Genomic DNA, 16,592 nt, shown 5'->3' with positions numbered 1-16,592 from the left:
TCACTCACTCCGTTCGGTACGGATGGTGTCTCGCTTTGTGTTGACTGTATGGATTTTGTTATCTTTAATCCATTCAGGACGGGAACTCCTTTTGGTGTTATACTTTAGCTATTGAAAAATATCAGATATACAAGCTCATATCGCGGGACTGAGTGCCACTATACGAGCTATTTTTGAAAAATCGTGAAAATGTGGTGCAGATCTTTGAATATTCTTTCAGAGCAAACATTTTTAAGTCAAATATTTGCTTCTGGGGGGGTCCCTGGAACTACATATTTTCAGATGGGGGTCGGCGGCCAATTACATATAATCTTTGGGATCCTTGACATGAAATACTGAGCACCACTGATACATACTGTAGGTATTTCAGAAAACTATTAAGAAGACATACATTTGTGCTTTATTAGACTATGATGATGATGATGCACACTGGATATTATAGGCAGACAAGATAAGTAGAAACATGTGTGGTGAAAATACAGGAACAAGGAACAAGGTCTGGAGAATGTGGTTATTATTATTATTATTATTATTATTATGTTAGAAGATTTGACCAACTGGGACTCCAGCTAAACGAAGTGTCGTCATTAACACGTCCGATCCGATGCGTGTTCACTGTTCATTATTACGTTTGTGTCTCGCGGGAACTATAGCCTCACGTAACCAGACAACTATTCCACAATCCCAGAATGCTATAAAGTCTAGAAATCTGAGTAAGGAAGATGGCATTTTCGTCCACGAAAATATATTTTTAAAATATCTTAACTTTTTTTTAATATCCATTTCTGCTAAGCAGAACACTCATATATGCTTAGATGATTTCAATTAGGATACATTTGTGCGACTGTAAAGAGAAAACGTAAGTTGGGAGGAGGCTTTATCGCTTACTCATGATCCAGACTATATGACGGAACTTCATGTAAGCATTGGAAATTGCAAGAGGCAACAACAGTCTGACCACGCAAGACTATGGTTACCTCAAAGCCGTCGTCGTCAGAACTCACCTGTGGCACGCCCAGCCACTCGTCAGCCTGCTGCATCATCGTTAACTCACCTGTGGCACGCCCAGCCACTCGTCAGCCTGCTGCATCATCGTTAACTCACCTGTGGCACGCCCGTCGCCCAGCCACTCGTCAGCCTGCTGCATCATCGTTAACTCACCTGTGGCACGCCCAGCCACTCGTCAGCCTGCTGCATCATCGTTAACTCACCTGTGGCACGCCCAGCCACTCGTCAGCCTACTGCATCATCGTTAACTCACCTGTGGCACGCCCAGCCACTCATCAGCCTGCTGCATGGCCTCTCTGGCGTTGTCCACACGCTGCACCTCGTCCCAGCTCTCCCAGTCTGGACACAGGCCTACATTCAAGGTAGTGTAAGATAGTTTTTGGTTAAAACAAAAAGGTTTTTTGTTAAGGTTAAATCACTATACTCTGATAGTGAACTACATTGAGTGTTTGTTCAGTAACAGGCGGGTCTCCCTGTCTTTACAGTTCTTTAATAAACAGAAAACAAATTGTAGTAAAACACATTTCTATATACAGTATTGATACTTTTACTTAAGCAAACAATGTCAGTACTTTTTCCATCACATGCTCAAGGCTCATCACCACCTATGGCCATGAAGGAGTTCCCAGTTTTATCTCTCTAAAGTCTGGACGACGACTGTGTGCTGAAAGTGTCTACATATATCTATACTTTGACTCAAGTACTGCTGTGCTGGTTCGAGGAACTACTTCCTATTAGACACTTTTGCCAGTAGTTGTTGTCCAGCCTCTAAGCCAGGGGGGTCTTCAACAGGGGGGTACCAGGTCCCCTAGGCCTAGGGGGGTCTTCAACAGGGGGTACCAGGACCCCTAGGCCTAGGGGGGTCCTCAGAGTTGCTACAGGGGGATCACCAAATCTTTGTGTTATAGGATATATTTGTTTTACATTAACCCAAAGAGCAGACCAAGTACAGAGTGAAAAGTCAAGTTACCGGTAACTAAGTGTTGACCTTTTCATTTTAAATGTCTGACAGCACTATCATCAGTATGAATTGCTGTAGGCTATATGTTCATTGGTATTTTAAAGTCTATAAAATCTATGATTTTTTAAAATCTGCAACACAATGTTATGCAATATCTAGTGGGGTTCCCGGCTCTCTCTCTCTCTCTCTCTCTCTCTCTCTCTCTCTCAGCTAAGGGGATACTTTAGGGGGATACTTTTAGTACTCAAGTACATTTTCAATTCCGTACTTTTACTTGTAACGAAGGTATATATGTACATATATACCTGGTGCCAGTCCATCCACCAGCGCCCCCAGGGCCTTGCCATCCATCCAGTCGTGGTTGAAGTTGGTGATGGGCAGCTCGGGCACCTTGTCCTGGATCCAGCCCAGCAGCCGGAGCTCGGGGGTGAGCTTCTTGGCCTCGCCGCGGCCGGCCTCCATCAGCGGGGAGGAGATGGAGTAGTGCAGGATCAGAGTCCACACCAAGCCCAGGATCAGCTTCATGTTGCCGTCCACGATGGCTTTGCTGTCTGGATGGAAGGACCAGATACTTAGATTTATCATAGAGTTTGAATGTCTGTCTAGATGGACCAGAGATACTTAGATTTATCACAGAGTTTTAATGTCTGTCTAGATGGACCAGAGATACTTAGATTTATCACAGAGTTTTAATGTCTGTCTAGAAGGACCAGAGATACTTAGATTTATCACAGAGTTTTAATGTCTGTCTAGAAGGACCAGAGATACTTAGATTTATCACAGAGTTTTAATGTTTTTCTAGAAGGACCAGAGATACTTAGATTTATCACAGAGTTTTAATGTCTGGAGTGTAAGGACCAGAGATATTGTTAGATTTATCATATAAAGTTGTACTGTCTGGATGGACCAGAGATACAAAAAAAGAAGAACAAATCACACTCGTGTGAAGTGAGGGGCGCTCATCATACATCATCATGATGTAACGTGTCAATTTGCTCAAACACATCTATAAATGCACCAAATCTATGTCTGTCTGTGTGTAATCCACGTAACTCGAGAACGGTTCGCCCCACCGACTTCAAGTTCGACACACGCATTTCACACCACCGCAGGGAGTGCAGTGCCCGGTGTCGAGTTGGTCGGACCCACGGTTGTCCAGAACCGCACCGAAAAAGGCCTCTGCTCGGGCTCTGTACAGGGCCCCTGCCCAGTGTCCATATATGGAGCTGACATCATTCTGACGTCCATTGTTAGTAGGTATGCCCATATGATGACCACGGATATGCCATTTACCAAGTAAAGTCAAGTTCATGTGATCTTCTTCACCTGCAAACTGTGACACGGTACAGGTGTCTAAGAAAGATGACTGCATGATTGAGTGATTGAATATCAACACGTTGAAAAGTTTAACAGTACGCCTTAACGGGATAATACAACACATCAGAACAGCCTGCATGCCTGCATACGAGCTTGTAGATCGGCTATTTTCAGCTTGCAACCAAGTGTAAAATGACCTATACAGGAAATTGTCAGTATATTTAGTCTTAGTTTTAGTCACCATAGCATAGTTTTCATATAGTTTCCATGTAGTTTTCGTCAGTGAAAAAAGGTAGTCGACGAACATTTTTCTCTTAGTTTTGTCTTAGTTTTAGTCGTCGAAATCAACACTGGACACTACAAAGGCAAGCTGACTATCTAGAAATGAATTCACTGAACAAGATCATCACAAAGACAAGCTGACTCTATAGCTGTAGAAACCAAGCTATTGTCCTTCATCCTGCATGAAGCACATTTCTGGCACTGTGTGGACCTTTCTCTGTCCAACAGGAAGTAAAGAGCGTTATTAGGTCATTGCACAGCGACGTGAAGCGACCCCTCTCAGGTTCCACCGTGTCAACGAGCTGCCAAACATCTGGGTTCAATGACATCATGCTGTTCAATGACATCATCTGGGTTAAATGACATCGTGACGTGACAACACTATTCTGTTATGATGTCTGTCCTACAAAGCCAACATGTGTTGTAGGTAGGTAGATAGATACACAATATGTATCTGTGGTACAGAGTCAAACTAAATGTAATGCTTCAACTCTTACATTCCAAGCGCTTTAATTCCAAGGGGGGGGGGGGGGGTTGATTATTTGGGGGGGTCACGGCCCTAAAAGGTTGTGACCTAGGTCTAATAAGCTACATGGGTGCGTGCGTTGATGCTCGGTGTGACAGAGGTACCGTATATAGCAAAAAGCAACGGTGGATGTATTGGACGCCTTTAGGATCAAAGATGCAGGTTCTTCTTTCAAAGTGCAGTACAAAACAAAAACTAAATATGTAATGAATACTGCACTGAACCAAACGATAAAGTGACAGACATGCACACTCTAAATGCCTCAAAGGATATATCCATTACTATACTCTACTGCACAAGCTGTATCCTGTGATAATGTTACAGAAGGTGTTGTGTACATGCTGCCCTACAAACGGCAAAGGGCAGTAACAACGACAAAGAAAACTACCGGTAATCATTGATACATTTAAAGGCCTTTCAACTGGTCAGCCAAATGAGATGTCGGCATACAAGTATTTACACTAATTGCGTATCTATTCTCGAGGTGAATGTTTACACCCCCAAAAAACCACAAAGGTTAATTTATTTGACCTTTGGGATACACAGATAAGTCAGTGTTTCCGTGTTATGTGCCGGTTGGTTGACCCCCATATCATACATACAAGCTTTTTGTGTTGTTAAGATATTCCAGTGTTTTCAAAATGTGTTCCAAGAGTTTATAAGCAGCATACAGCTTGTAGACAGCCCGACGCATAAGGGACGGGCTCACGTGGTTAAACAGCTTTTGAAGCATATTATATATATTAAGTCATTTTTCTCGGGACCCCCCCCCTCAAGGACCCCTGGGGGGGGAGGGGGGGTCCTCTGACACTTTGGAAACCACTGGCGTATTGAGTTTCTGCTGCTCTAACACAGGGGTGTCCAAAAGGTAGATTGCGAACCACCAGTAGTGTGTGTGTGTGTGTGTGTGTGTGTGTGTGTGTGTGTGTGTGTGTGTATGTGTGTGTGTGTGCACTGTGTGCCAGGAACCAGGAACTAACCTATGGCAGTATAGTTCCCAAACTTTCTCATGTCAAGGACACCAAATTGACACTAATTAGCCCCGCGGACCCTCATTTGAAGAGATATTCCAGGGACCCCCATAAGAGAAGATTGTTACGGCTCTAGCAGTTATTCTCAACCTCAGGACCCCCAGTTTTACATGCATATTAGTCTATACAGACCCCAATTTAATGCATTTCTATATCTCTGGGACTCTCTGGGAAAAATCTAGAGTGTACAGAATTTGGTTCCATGTGTACACTCTCAGAGTTACAGACCCATATGGGACCCATATCTTTCCAAACTATCATTTAGCTGGGGACCCCTTGGAACTCCCTCAAGGACTATGGACACCTATGGACCTATGGACACCAGCCAGACGTTCTCGTGCTCCATATGAAACTCACCTATGGACACCAGCCGGACGTTCTCGGTCTCCAGGAACTCCAGCGCCACTGACACGTTGTCCAGCCTCATCTGCCTGAAGGTGGGCCTGGCGTGGAACTTGCGGCACATCTTCTTGTTGCTCAGCACCTCCAGCAGGGCGATGAGCGTCAGGCCATCGTTCAGGTCGTGCTGCAGGTCGCCGATCTGGCGTTGGTGGCGTTGGCGGCTGCAGCGTCGGAGGTGCTCGTTGCACCAGCGCGTGAACGTGTTCTTCTGGATCTTCTTCCAGGCGGCGTCCTCGGACAGGTTGCTCTCGGCCGCACCCACGCTGTCGTGCTGCTCGGCGGCCGGCGGGAACACCTCGGCTCGATGATGCTGCTGCTCGCCTCGCGATGAGGATGCCATCGTGGTGGTTGTCCTGGTGGGGGGGCGCGCTGCTGCGCTGCTGAAGCCTGCACGTACCATGTGTGTGTGTGTGTGTGTGTAGTATCCACAACAACGCGGGATTGTTTCGCGGAATGACAGCGATCTGCTCTGTAGCGCAGGCAGGGGCTTTTTAAAGGCAGGGGCCAGGCAGGACGATGCGAGGGAACATGAGACGCTGAAAACCTCAACACAAGTTCAGCTCAGTTTTTTTTTAGGGGGGGGGGGGGGGTGGGGGGTTGGGAGGAGGGAACACCCACCCCACCCCCCGTTCTATTCCTCCGCTGCTATCTTCAATAAAAACTGTGCGGAGGTCGCGGAACAATTACACCAAGGAGGAAAGCACAATGCACACACAGGGGGTGAAACACAGAGGCAGCACAATGCACATAGGGGATGAAACCGGATCCTCTCAAATATGGAGTGTTGTCACCGTCATATGGAGCCTTTTAACCCATCTACACCGGGACAAGAAGAATCTGTAAAAAAAAGCATGATTTCATATAATACTTTGGTGGTTATTCAAAAATAGCAGATCTGTACAGGCTCATAGTGTAGTGTCACTTTGTGCTGCCGCGGTGCTATGACCTTGTAGATCTGCAATCAGCTTGAGAAGTTGTGAAAACTGTGGGCAAATACATCTTTGAATATGCTTTTTTTTGTTTTGTTTTTTGTGGACATTCTTAACTCACTTGTCCGGTGTCTCTGGAACAACACATTTGAGATGGGGGGGGGGGGGGTCCGCAGCCAAATCCATCTTATTTCCAGGGGTCCAGGGTCATTGACATGAAATGGTTTAAGAACAACTGAAACATAAGTTTTTTTCAGAAAACTGTTAAACATTCAGAAGACTTGCAGGCAGGTCTTAATGGGTTAATGGCAATATAGTGTGTGTACATATATCCCCCCTCCCCCCCTTAAAAAGAAGAAGAAAGAAGCAGGTTGCGATGACATCATTGGTGGGGGGACTTTGCGATATTAGCGCGGTCTAAACCAATGGGATTCAGTAAGAGTATATTCCGGAGCCTGGAGGGAGTTATAGAATATGATCCCCCCATCTATCCGAGAGGGCCCCATGCCAAACTGACTTCATCCCTCACACCTCCTGCCTGTGTGTGTTTTGACATGATTCTTTGTTGCGCACGAGAGAATGTGATGTTATTACACGTCCTTAAGTTTCTCCTGTTGCAGAATGACTCATGCAGAGGGATGTATGTCATTGGTTGGGGGCAGGGGGGGGTGGGTGAGGGAGGGAGGGTGGGTGAGAAATCCCCAGAAGGTATCAGATAAAAATAATTTCTCCCCCCCCCCCCCCCCTGAGTATTTAATGTGTTTTCTGCCACGTGAAGTGGTGAAGTGCTGAGAATCTAAACGTTGGCGTGTATAACTGAAGAGAACTCTTCTGCCGGCTTCGTGGTGGTGTCACAAGTGACCGCAGACTGGAGATTGGATGGACATTACATAATGACTGTGGCATCCACATCTGCTTGGACTAGAACATGCATGTTGTGGAGAGGTGGAACGCAGAACTTTATCATGCAATACATATTCCTCCATGCTCTGTGTGTGTGTGTGTGTGTGTGTGTCTGTGTGTGCGCATAAGGGGGGGGGCAATAGGAAAGGAGAGGAACATAACTAAGACAAATTAAAAGTAATGGACACCGAGCTATGGCCATTTGTTATGAAGTGGTGTAACACTGCTGTATTGCCCTTTATGTACGTGTGCAATTTATTTATGTATTTATTTATTGCTGTGACTATTCTCATAATCCAAACTCCTGAAAAGCGTGTTATACGGATATGGAGAAGCGGTGTCTGCTCGGGGCCCCTGACTGCATGGTGTGACTATTCTCATGCCACACCCCTGAGCAGTGTTTGTGCCATGTTTGGTGCAGATTAGAGCACATTTCATGTGTGTGTGTGTGTGTGTGCGTGCGTTATCACAAACACTCAAACCTGGCCATTCGTTGCCAATGGCATTCAATGTTTGTGTTATAGGACAATGTTTGTGTTTACACAAACCCTCAAAGCTGGACATAGGACTTAGGAGGGGCTATAGCGCACCTCAAAAACTCACTTTTAAGAAGCAGTGAAAATAGCATATCTACATTACAAGCTCGTGAAGTGTTGTGAGCTTGAAGATCGTCTATATATATATGGTCCCAGAGAGATAAAGATCAAATTTCTCTTTTTTTGAGGGGTCACGGGCTAAAACGTTTGGGGACCACTGCTACAGTCTATTTTGGGAGACACTTTATAATCACCAATACCTTGTTAATGTTTTATCCATGCAAGATTCTAGCAACCAATATTTGAAGTGTCAATGTAATCCCGGTCACTACACTCGTTGCTCAACCTGGGGAGAGCAACGGACTGACCTCATGCTTCCTTCTATGCACAAGGAGTCCGGGCGTTTCATAACTGGGGGGACCCATTTGGTCAGACTTAGCACACGCGCAACCTTTTGCGGGTTTTCCGCGTTTTTTTTGCTGTCTCTGCAGCTCTTTTTTATAGTTTTCTTCCTCTCACCACCCTATACTACTGCACCCCTGAATATTAGGCAGGGTTCAACTGGTTCAACACCGGTGGAAAACGTCCCTAGGGTATGGGCGCGCCGGGAACGCATGTGCCCAATTTGAAGTCACGGTGAGGCGAACGGTTCTCGAGTTACGTGGATTAGAGACGCACAGAGACGTCATGTGGTGCATTTATTGTAAGATATGTTTGTAATGTTTATCCATTTGACAGTTTAACCTTTCATCCATAAGGGGGCGCTTTATGAATAGAATACTCACACTGTGTCTCAACCTGCCTACCAGTGACACCATTGGTAGGCAGTGTTGGTCATTTCAAGTAGGATTTCCAAAATATGCTTAAATTTTAACTTTCAAATTTCAAGGCTGTAACTTCTGGCCTTAGTGTATGGGCGCTGATGACGCGGGAAGAGAACACAGCCCCCCCGGTGCCCAAGACCCTGGTCAGACACCCTCCCAAACCCTGCTGGTCTGGTTTGGTCTAGTCTCACGCTGTCAGACTGTTGCCTCTCGCAATTTTCAAATGCTTCTGTCATACAGTCTGGAGCAACGGAAGCTCTGATCATGAGTAAAATATAAATGCTTCCATCATACAGTCTGGAGCAACGGAAGCTCTGATCATGAGTAAAATATAAATGCTTCCGTCATACAGTCTGGAGCAACGGAAGCTCTGATCATGAGTAAAATATAAATGCTTCCGTCATACAGTCTGGAGCAACGGAAGCTCTGATCATGAGTAAAATAGAAATGCTTCCATCATACAGTCTGGAGCAACGGAAGCTCTGATCATGAGGAAAATATGAAGTGGAGCCTCCTCCCCACTTCCGTTTTGTCTTTACAGTCGCGCAAATTCAACCTAATATAAATAGAAATCATCCAATCATATAAAGCTTGTTGCTTAGCAGAAAAGGAAATAAAAAGATTTCAGGAGGTGTAGTTTTCTCCAAAGTTGAATGTTGGAGCAGCCATAAACTACACAGGTTCATTCTGATGCTCTGGGCATCTTTGTAAATATAGTGTTAGTAAAAAGCAGGTAAAAAGAGTAACGTTTGAGCAGACTAACATCAGTCACTCTACCATTCAGTGTAGTAGAAGAGGTGCAGGTTTAAACCGCAGCTATGTCGGCTCCGCCTACAGGAAATACGTAAGCTGCGACCATGAGACCCATTTCTGAATTAAGCAATATTACACGAGAGGGTGTGGTTTAACCTCATTATTGCCACAGACGAAGTAGAGTTCCGCAAGCATCACTGAAGTTACCCTTAAAACTAAGAAAATCGCTTTTTTAATGACAGATGTAGTCACTACGACCACAAATGTCCCAAGAAACTAGCTAGCCTAGCCACTGAGTTGCTGAATTCTTTGTTTTGATTAGGTGGTGAATGGTGCTGGTTTGATCCACGGCTGTTTCAACCAATCAGATTGCTTCCTCGAAACGACCCGTTTGCCTATATAGCACTCAGAGATTGTGGAATAGTTGTCTGGCTACGCGAGACTAGGTTAGGTCTGGTCTGGATGAAAAAGATGGAAATTCCAACACCGTACACACACACACACACACACGGAAGGAGTTGGAATGTACAAACAAACGACTGCTGAAAATAAACTGCAACCATGAGATCTTGTTTAATAATAGACCACACTTAAATTTTTAGACCAGTTAGTCATAATCTGAAGTTCTGAACCCAAGAAAAACTATAGCTTTCCATCTGTTTACAAAATACATTTCTCACGAGTATTTACATGGGAATAAAGCAATGTACAAATTCAATACATTGCCGTCAATTAGAAGATCGCTCATGATCAAGAAGAACAGATGATTTCATGTCATTAATGTAAAACTAAATATTACTTCCCCCCAAAAAGTAGTGAAGGGACACATGGTTGAGATTTGACCTAGAAGGAGCACTTCACCCATTTTAAACATTATCTGTCCAAGTCCTCCATTGATAAACGTCTGTGGAGAATGTCTGAAGAGTGCAAACTGACTGTGGAAAGTGGACTGACTCAGTAATGGCAAATGGAAGGTGTGGGGCATAAGGCTGGGGTTGCTATGGCAATCAATTGGCCCGCGGCAGAGCCTGGACATTGCACAGGTGTGGGGACTTAGGCTCATTAGGTCCACCGGCAGAGCCTGACCAGAGCCTTTTGTGGCGGTTCTGGACAACCGTGTATCCGACCGAGTCAAGGCCGGGCACGTGTGTGATGAATTTCTCGAGTTACGTGGATTACAGACGCACACATGTACGTACGTATACATATGTACACACAGTGACGTCATGTTGTGCATTTATTGTAAGATATTTCCATCATGATTGTAATTATGAATATAATACTCAGACTGTGTCTCAACCTGCCTACCAGTTACACCACTGATAGGCAGGTTTGGTCATTTCAAAATATGCTTGCATTTTAACTTTCAAGGCTGAACTATTTCTATGTAATTCTATCTTCTTGGGAGTCCCCATCAATGATGTCACTGGTAGTTCAGATGAACTGTCCCACAGCCCACCAATGAGACGCAGAATGAGTAGACATAAATGGTGAAATATTATTATGACGGACCAATTATACGAAGATACGTTTGAATATGGGTGAACATCTCCTTTAAGTATAGACATGGTTTGATTAGTGTTACATCAATCCCATAAATGACATATATCATAATATAATATACAGTTATGCATATATATTATCATAGCGTTAAGAGTGGTGGGCACTGACATCATATTCACATCGGCTGCATTTTAGTGAGAACATAATCAACAAATACCATCAGTAATACATACTTTTTGTTCTTAGTTATGTAAATTCTACCCACAAGCACATTCCCATTCGCATAATAAGGACAGACTGGAGTTAACATGTCTGGTAAGTACTGTAGCTGCAATTGTATTATGTTATAATTGTTTATTGATACATGAATCATGTTATTATATTACTGCTAGTCATAGAAAATGTATGCTATTGCTAGCTATACAAGTAACGGTATACATTTCTGTCTGTATATCACTCATTCTTGAGATGAGGGACAAAAGTGGAAAAAACATGTCCCACACATAAGAGCCTTATTTTATGTAAAAAATAAATAAATTCATAAAAATAAAAGCACTTGCAAAGTTAAGTGTAATACAGTTGTGTATTATTATGCCCTTAATTTCATTATAATTGTTTTCATATTCCATCTGAATTAGTTAAAAGCAGGCCCTGTACCCAAAAAGGCCTGTATTTAGCCTGTCCCCAGCAAGTGGCCACAATTTCAAACTGCCAAAAAAGTGTCTAATACTGTCACAATCACATAAATATACATACTAAATTAAAGTAGATTGTCAACAACATAGCAAATAATATACACAGTTAATTTTAATTTATATTTTCTATTAAATATCTCATATCAAATGTTCGTCCCACGTCTCCGTCAACTCCGTCAGGTTTTTTTAAAAGTCTTAAATTAATCAGAAAATATTGTCGACAGATTTAGCCTGAAGACTCCTTTTCCAAGTCCCATTTATATTTGTTGCAACAGTGGAGTACCTGGTCTGACAAGCATTCAATTGTTTGATATTTTAAACAAACAATGTTGATAACAATGTGGTCACAGCTTTTACATGTCAACTCCGTCAGGACATTATTATGATCTTTGTTAAGAATTCCAAAATAATGTTTATTATTTTAGTTTAGGGGTTAGGTTTAGCTAACAAAATTAAGCAAAAACAAAATGGCTACATTGTACTAAAGAGGGTTAAGATGAAAACAAATGCCATTTTGTCAACTCCGTCAGACGTCAACTCCGTCAGATTTTGTGTCTGACGGAGTTGACGTGTATCTGACGGAGTTGACAAAAGTGTTCCTAAAACAATAAAATTATTGTTTTTGAATAATGGGCAGTATTCTAATTTGGCACACAGTTAGAGCATGCCTTAAGGAACATTTTTGGCTATGGGGCCATCACAGATTTGTCTCGTGGTGACCATGGCAGCCATATTACAAAAGAGCCGCCACCTGATGTTATTTTACAATAACTCAAGTTCTACACCACCTAGGATCTTGATTCTGGTGACTAAGACCTCATTTTCAAGGATGAGGGATACAGTGGTACAATTTAGACTTTCCCTGTGACCATGGCAGCCATTTTTCAAAATGGCCGCCACCTGCTGTTATTTTACAATAACTCAAGTTTTACACCACCTAGGATCTTGATTCTGGTGACTAATCATACATTTTCAAGGATGTGGGGTACATTGGTAATATTTAGATTTGTCCTGTGACCATAGCAGTCATTTTTTTTTCAAATTGGCCGCCACCTGCTGTTATTTTACAATAACTCAAGTTTTAGACCACCTAGGATCTTGATTTTGGCGACTAATCATACATTTTAAAAGATGAGAAATACAGTGGTACTATTTAGATTTGTCCTGTGACCATGGCAGCCATTGTTTTTCAAAATGACCACCAACCTGCTGTTATTTTACCAATAACTCAAGTTTTAGACCACCAAGGATCTTGATTCTGGCGACTAATCATTACATTTTCAAGGATGAACTTTCTCTGGGAGAGGTAAGGGCTTATTTCAGGTGCAGGTTGAGTTTCTACTGACAGGACATTAAAAGGAGGTGGGCTTTCTGGCCTTTAACTTGCCCCTTTCAGGTACAGATGCACAGTTTGACTTCACTGGCCACTGCAGGGAACTGTGGGGGAGAAACTTTGGTCTCTTGACACCCCGATTAGGTTCAGGGTTTTTTTTGGTGGAGACTTGCCTTTCATGACATCTTTGCTGCAGCAGTTGATCTCCTTACTGCCAGTGGTGGCACACTCTGGGTCTCTGGGGCATTGTATCTTGGTGGCCTCCTGCCAGTGTTTCTCCATCCTTCTCCTGAGCTCTGTGTTCTGGGGCTCTGTTATAGTCAACTTACATTGTCTTGGCTGGAGATTGCTTTCCTGCAGGGTCCAGCCCAGTCTTTGTGCAGATGGCTGCTGGCCCACCTGGAGGCCCCAACCTCACTTCTTCGGTTGGTGTGATTAGGTGGGGTGGTCTTCCCCAATCAGGATGAGGGGTTTGACCCTTTCAAACGGCAGTCTGGCCAAGTGTCTGTATTTAGTTGTGAGTTTAGATACAGGATACGATTGCTCACCCAGCCCCAGGTGACATGAGGTGAAGGCTCCTTTGATTTGGTAACATTGCTTTGGTTGACATGCTGGGGACACAGAGAAAGACACTGATGCCTTCAGTGTCTGCACATCCTGCCTGATGGTCCTGAAGCCAAATCTTCTGTCTTCAGTCTTTCCCTCACTGTTCACTGCTCACTGTTCACCTCACCGAATTTAGCCCAAGGAGTTTGACCCCTAGTTTGGCCATAGACCCCCTAGTTTGGCCATAGCCACTTGCCCAAATGTGCCGACATGTGCTGACCTCATCACATCTGTGATGATGGCTATGGCCGTTTTTAGCCAACATAGTGTTTTTTGTGCAAAACTAATGCTTGGAATGGATCCAGAATCATGAAAAGCCCCTAGTTTGACATGCCACATGCTACTTAAAGCATAATTAAATTTAGAACATTTAGCCTTATATTTGTTGTTGATGGTACCCAACTTTCAGCAGCTGTCAAACATGCCCCTAGGGTGGTCAAATAGAAACCAATGTGGGATATGTTAGTAGACACCTTTACAAACATTGGTGAAGAAAATTCTTGGTAAGAAATGTATTCACAGATTTTATATTATTCTGATAATATTCCCTGAGTAAATTGGTAAAATAATAGCAGGTCCACCATTTTTGAAAATGTCTACCATCCATGGTCACAGGATAAATCTAAATAGTACAACTGTATTCCTCACCCTTGAAAATGTATGATTAGTCACCAGAATCAAGATCCTAGGTGGTGTAGAACTTGAGTTATTGGGAAATAACAGAAAGTTGGCGGCCATTTTGAAAAATGTCTACCATGGTCAGTGGTCACAGGACAAATCTAAATAGTACCAATGTATCCCACATCCTTGAAAATGTATGATTAGTCACCAGAATCAAGATCCTAGGTGGTGTAGAACTTGAGTTATTGGGAAATAACAGAAAGTTGGCGGCCATTTTGAAAAATGGCTGCCATGTTCACAGGGCAAATCTAAATAGTACCACTGTATTCCTCATCCTTGAAAATGTGGGATTAGTCACCAGAATCAAGATCCTAGGTGGTCTAGAACCTAAATCAGTTAAACTTGTCAACTCCGTCAGATGTTCGTCAACTCCGTCAGACGTTCGTCCCGTGATGTTTTTGTTAATTTCCAAAGAAATAGAAAATTTGCTGTCAAATCTTTTGTGCTTATGTATTGAAACACCAACTGAAATGATACGTAATGATGATTTTTTTTTTTTTTTTACATGGTTTTCATGTTATAATATTGAAAATAAAGGTTGAAATGACGATTTTGAGAAATTGGATATTTCATAATAGTGTGATATTGGAACAAAATAATATTAAAAGATTTGTATTACTTAACTTGATTACTGAAAGCCATTATAAGATAACTGAGGACTTTATATTATTGTTGAAATGATAAAATTCAATTAAAAGGGATTTTAGTGTGTCTGACGGAGTTGACATGAATCAGGTATTAAGTGCATAAATGTCCCATTTTAGAAAGAAATGTTATGCGAAAAACCTGTTCCTTCTCAAGATTGGTAGTTGAGACCTGTGTCTACAAATACATCTATTTGATTTGAATGTATCTTAAAAAAAAAAAAAATCCAGTTTGAAAAAGGTTTTGTCCCTTATCTCAAGAATGGGTGATATGCATAACAAACATATGCTGCATACTAGGCCTGTTTGGACTACAGACGATGGATAATATCAAAGGAGCTGATACATAAACATAAACCTGCCCTTATATGAATATGGATACTATAGCATTAGTCACCCTGCTCACTGTCTGTCCCAAGTCCCCAGTAAGGCTATCCAACGTTGAAGCTGCCACTACCTACTGGCGAAATGTGGAAATGCAGCACTTTCATGGAGGTGGACGGACGTTCATGACGTCACGTGAGTAAGCCCAGACCTAAAAATGGAGGTACGGGGCTAGGCTAGGCTAAACTTCCGCTCGCTCGAGCCATTGAGTTATAATTATACTTCCAGCAGTCATCCGGGTGCTTCAAAACGCCACTGAGCAACTTCCACTGAAATGAATAGCGGGGGGTGCGGGGCTAACGCTCCGGTCCGGTCTCTATCCTTTTATTACTCTATGGTCTGTCCTCACTGCTTCACTAATTGTTCAGTCAAAACATGGTGAACTAATAACAGATAGGTCTTGCCTGGGCTTTAAATGAGCTGAGCGGTCACTTTTTAATTATTTCATTTAATCAAAGGTGCACAGTATATTTGCTCTAATGTATATGCTCCTTTGACTTTTTATTTTATTTCATCTATTATATTCTCTAATCGTTTTTAAAGTGCATTGTTGCACTGTTTTTTCTTCTGTAAAAAGCACTTTGAATTGCCTTTGTGTATGAAAGCCAATAAAATTGCCATGCCTTCCATCTAAACACCATAAGGACACTAGTAGTCACCCTGTTGTCTGTCTGTTTGTCTTCTCTGCTTCCATCTAAACAGCATAAGGACACTAGTAGTCACCCTGTTGTCTGTCTGTCTGTCTTCTCTGCTTCCATCTAAACAGCATAAGGACACTAGTAGTCACCCTGTTGTCTGTCTGTCTTCTCTGCTTCCATCTAAACAGCATAAGGGCACTAGTAGTCACCCTGTTGTCTGTCTGTCTTCTCTGCTTCCATCTAAACAGCATAAGGACACTAGTCACCCTATTGTCTGTCCTCACTGCTTCCATCTACACATCACCAGAGCAACAAACCACACACCATGCATCTTTCCCACTAAGAGTTCTCTCTCCACAGGCAGTACGGACACTGAACAGCTGATGGACCCATATGCACTACACATACTGTAGTTACATACTGTAATGGCATGCTATCCTGTATACTGGATATTATTTCTGTGTGTGATGGTGTTTCATTTGTGTCAGGGCAGAGAATTATATTGTAATATGATAACATCATCAAGACATTGTTGTTTCATACACTGCAAGGCCACAGAATGCTGTCCACACAGCCTGCATCGTGGCAGCTACTGTAGACACATTGGCACACGTTACTGTATGCTGGACAGACACT

General features: G+C 42.9%; 1 protein-coding gene across 1 annotated transcript in view; it reads right to left on the bottom strand.

Moving 5' to 3' along the window:
* Window positions 1-5,874, bottom strand: part of LOC308315040 (filamin-B-like) — a 76,638-nt gene extending 70,764 nt beyond the window's left edge. Inside the window, exons 1-3 of the mRNA XM_080762864.1 lie at window positions 5,483-5,874; window positions 2,275-2,520; window positions 1,262-1,359 (exon numbers count right to left, since the gene is read on the bottom strand). Coding sequence (XP_080618990.1) covers window positions 1,262-1,359; window positions 2,275-2,520; window positions 5,483-5,867 — 729 coding nt within the window. The 5' untranslated portion in view covers window positions 5,868-5,874. The remainder of the gene's footprint in view (window positions 1-1,261; window positions 1,360-2,274; window positions 2,521-5,482) is intronic.
* Between the last annotated feature and the right edge of the window lie 10,718 nt (window positions 5,875-16,592).

The sequence above is a fragment of the Protomyctophum bolini genome (assembly GCF_963924005.1).
Source record: "Protomyctophum bolini genome assembly, chromosome: 5".
NCBI lineage: Eukaryota > Metazoa > Chordata > Actinopteri > Myctophiformes > Myctophidae > Protomyctophum > Protomyctophum bolini.
The sequence above is the reverse complement of the archived record's forward strand: the minus strand, read 5'-3'. Positions and strand labels throughout refer to the sequence as shown.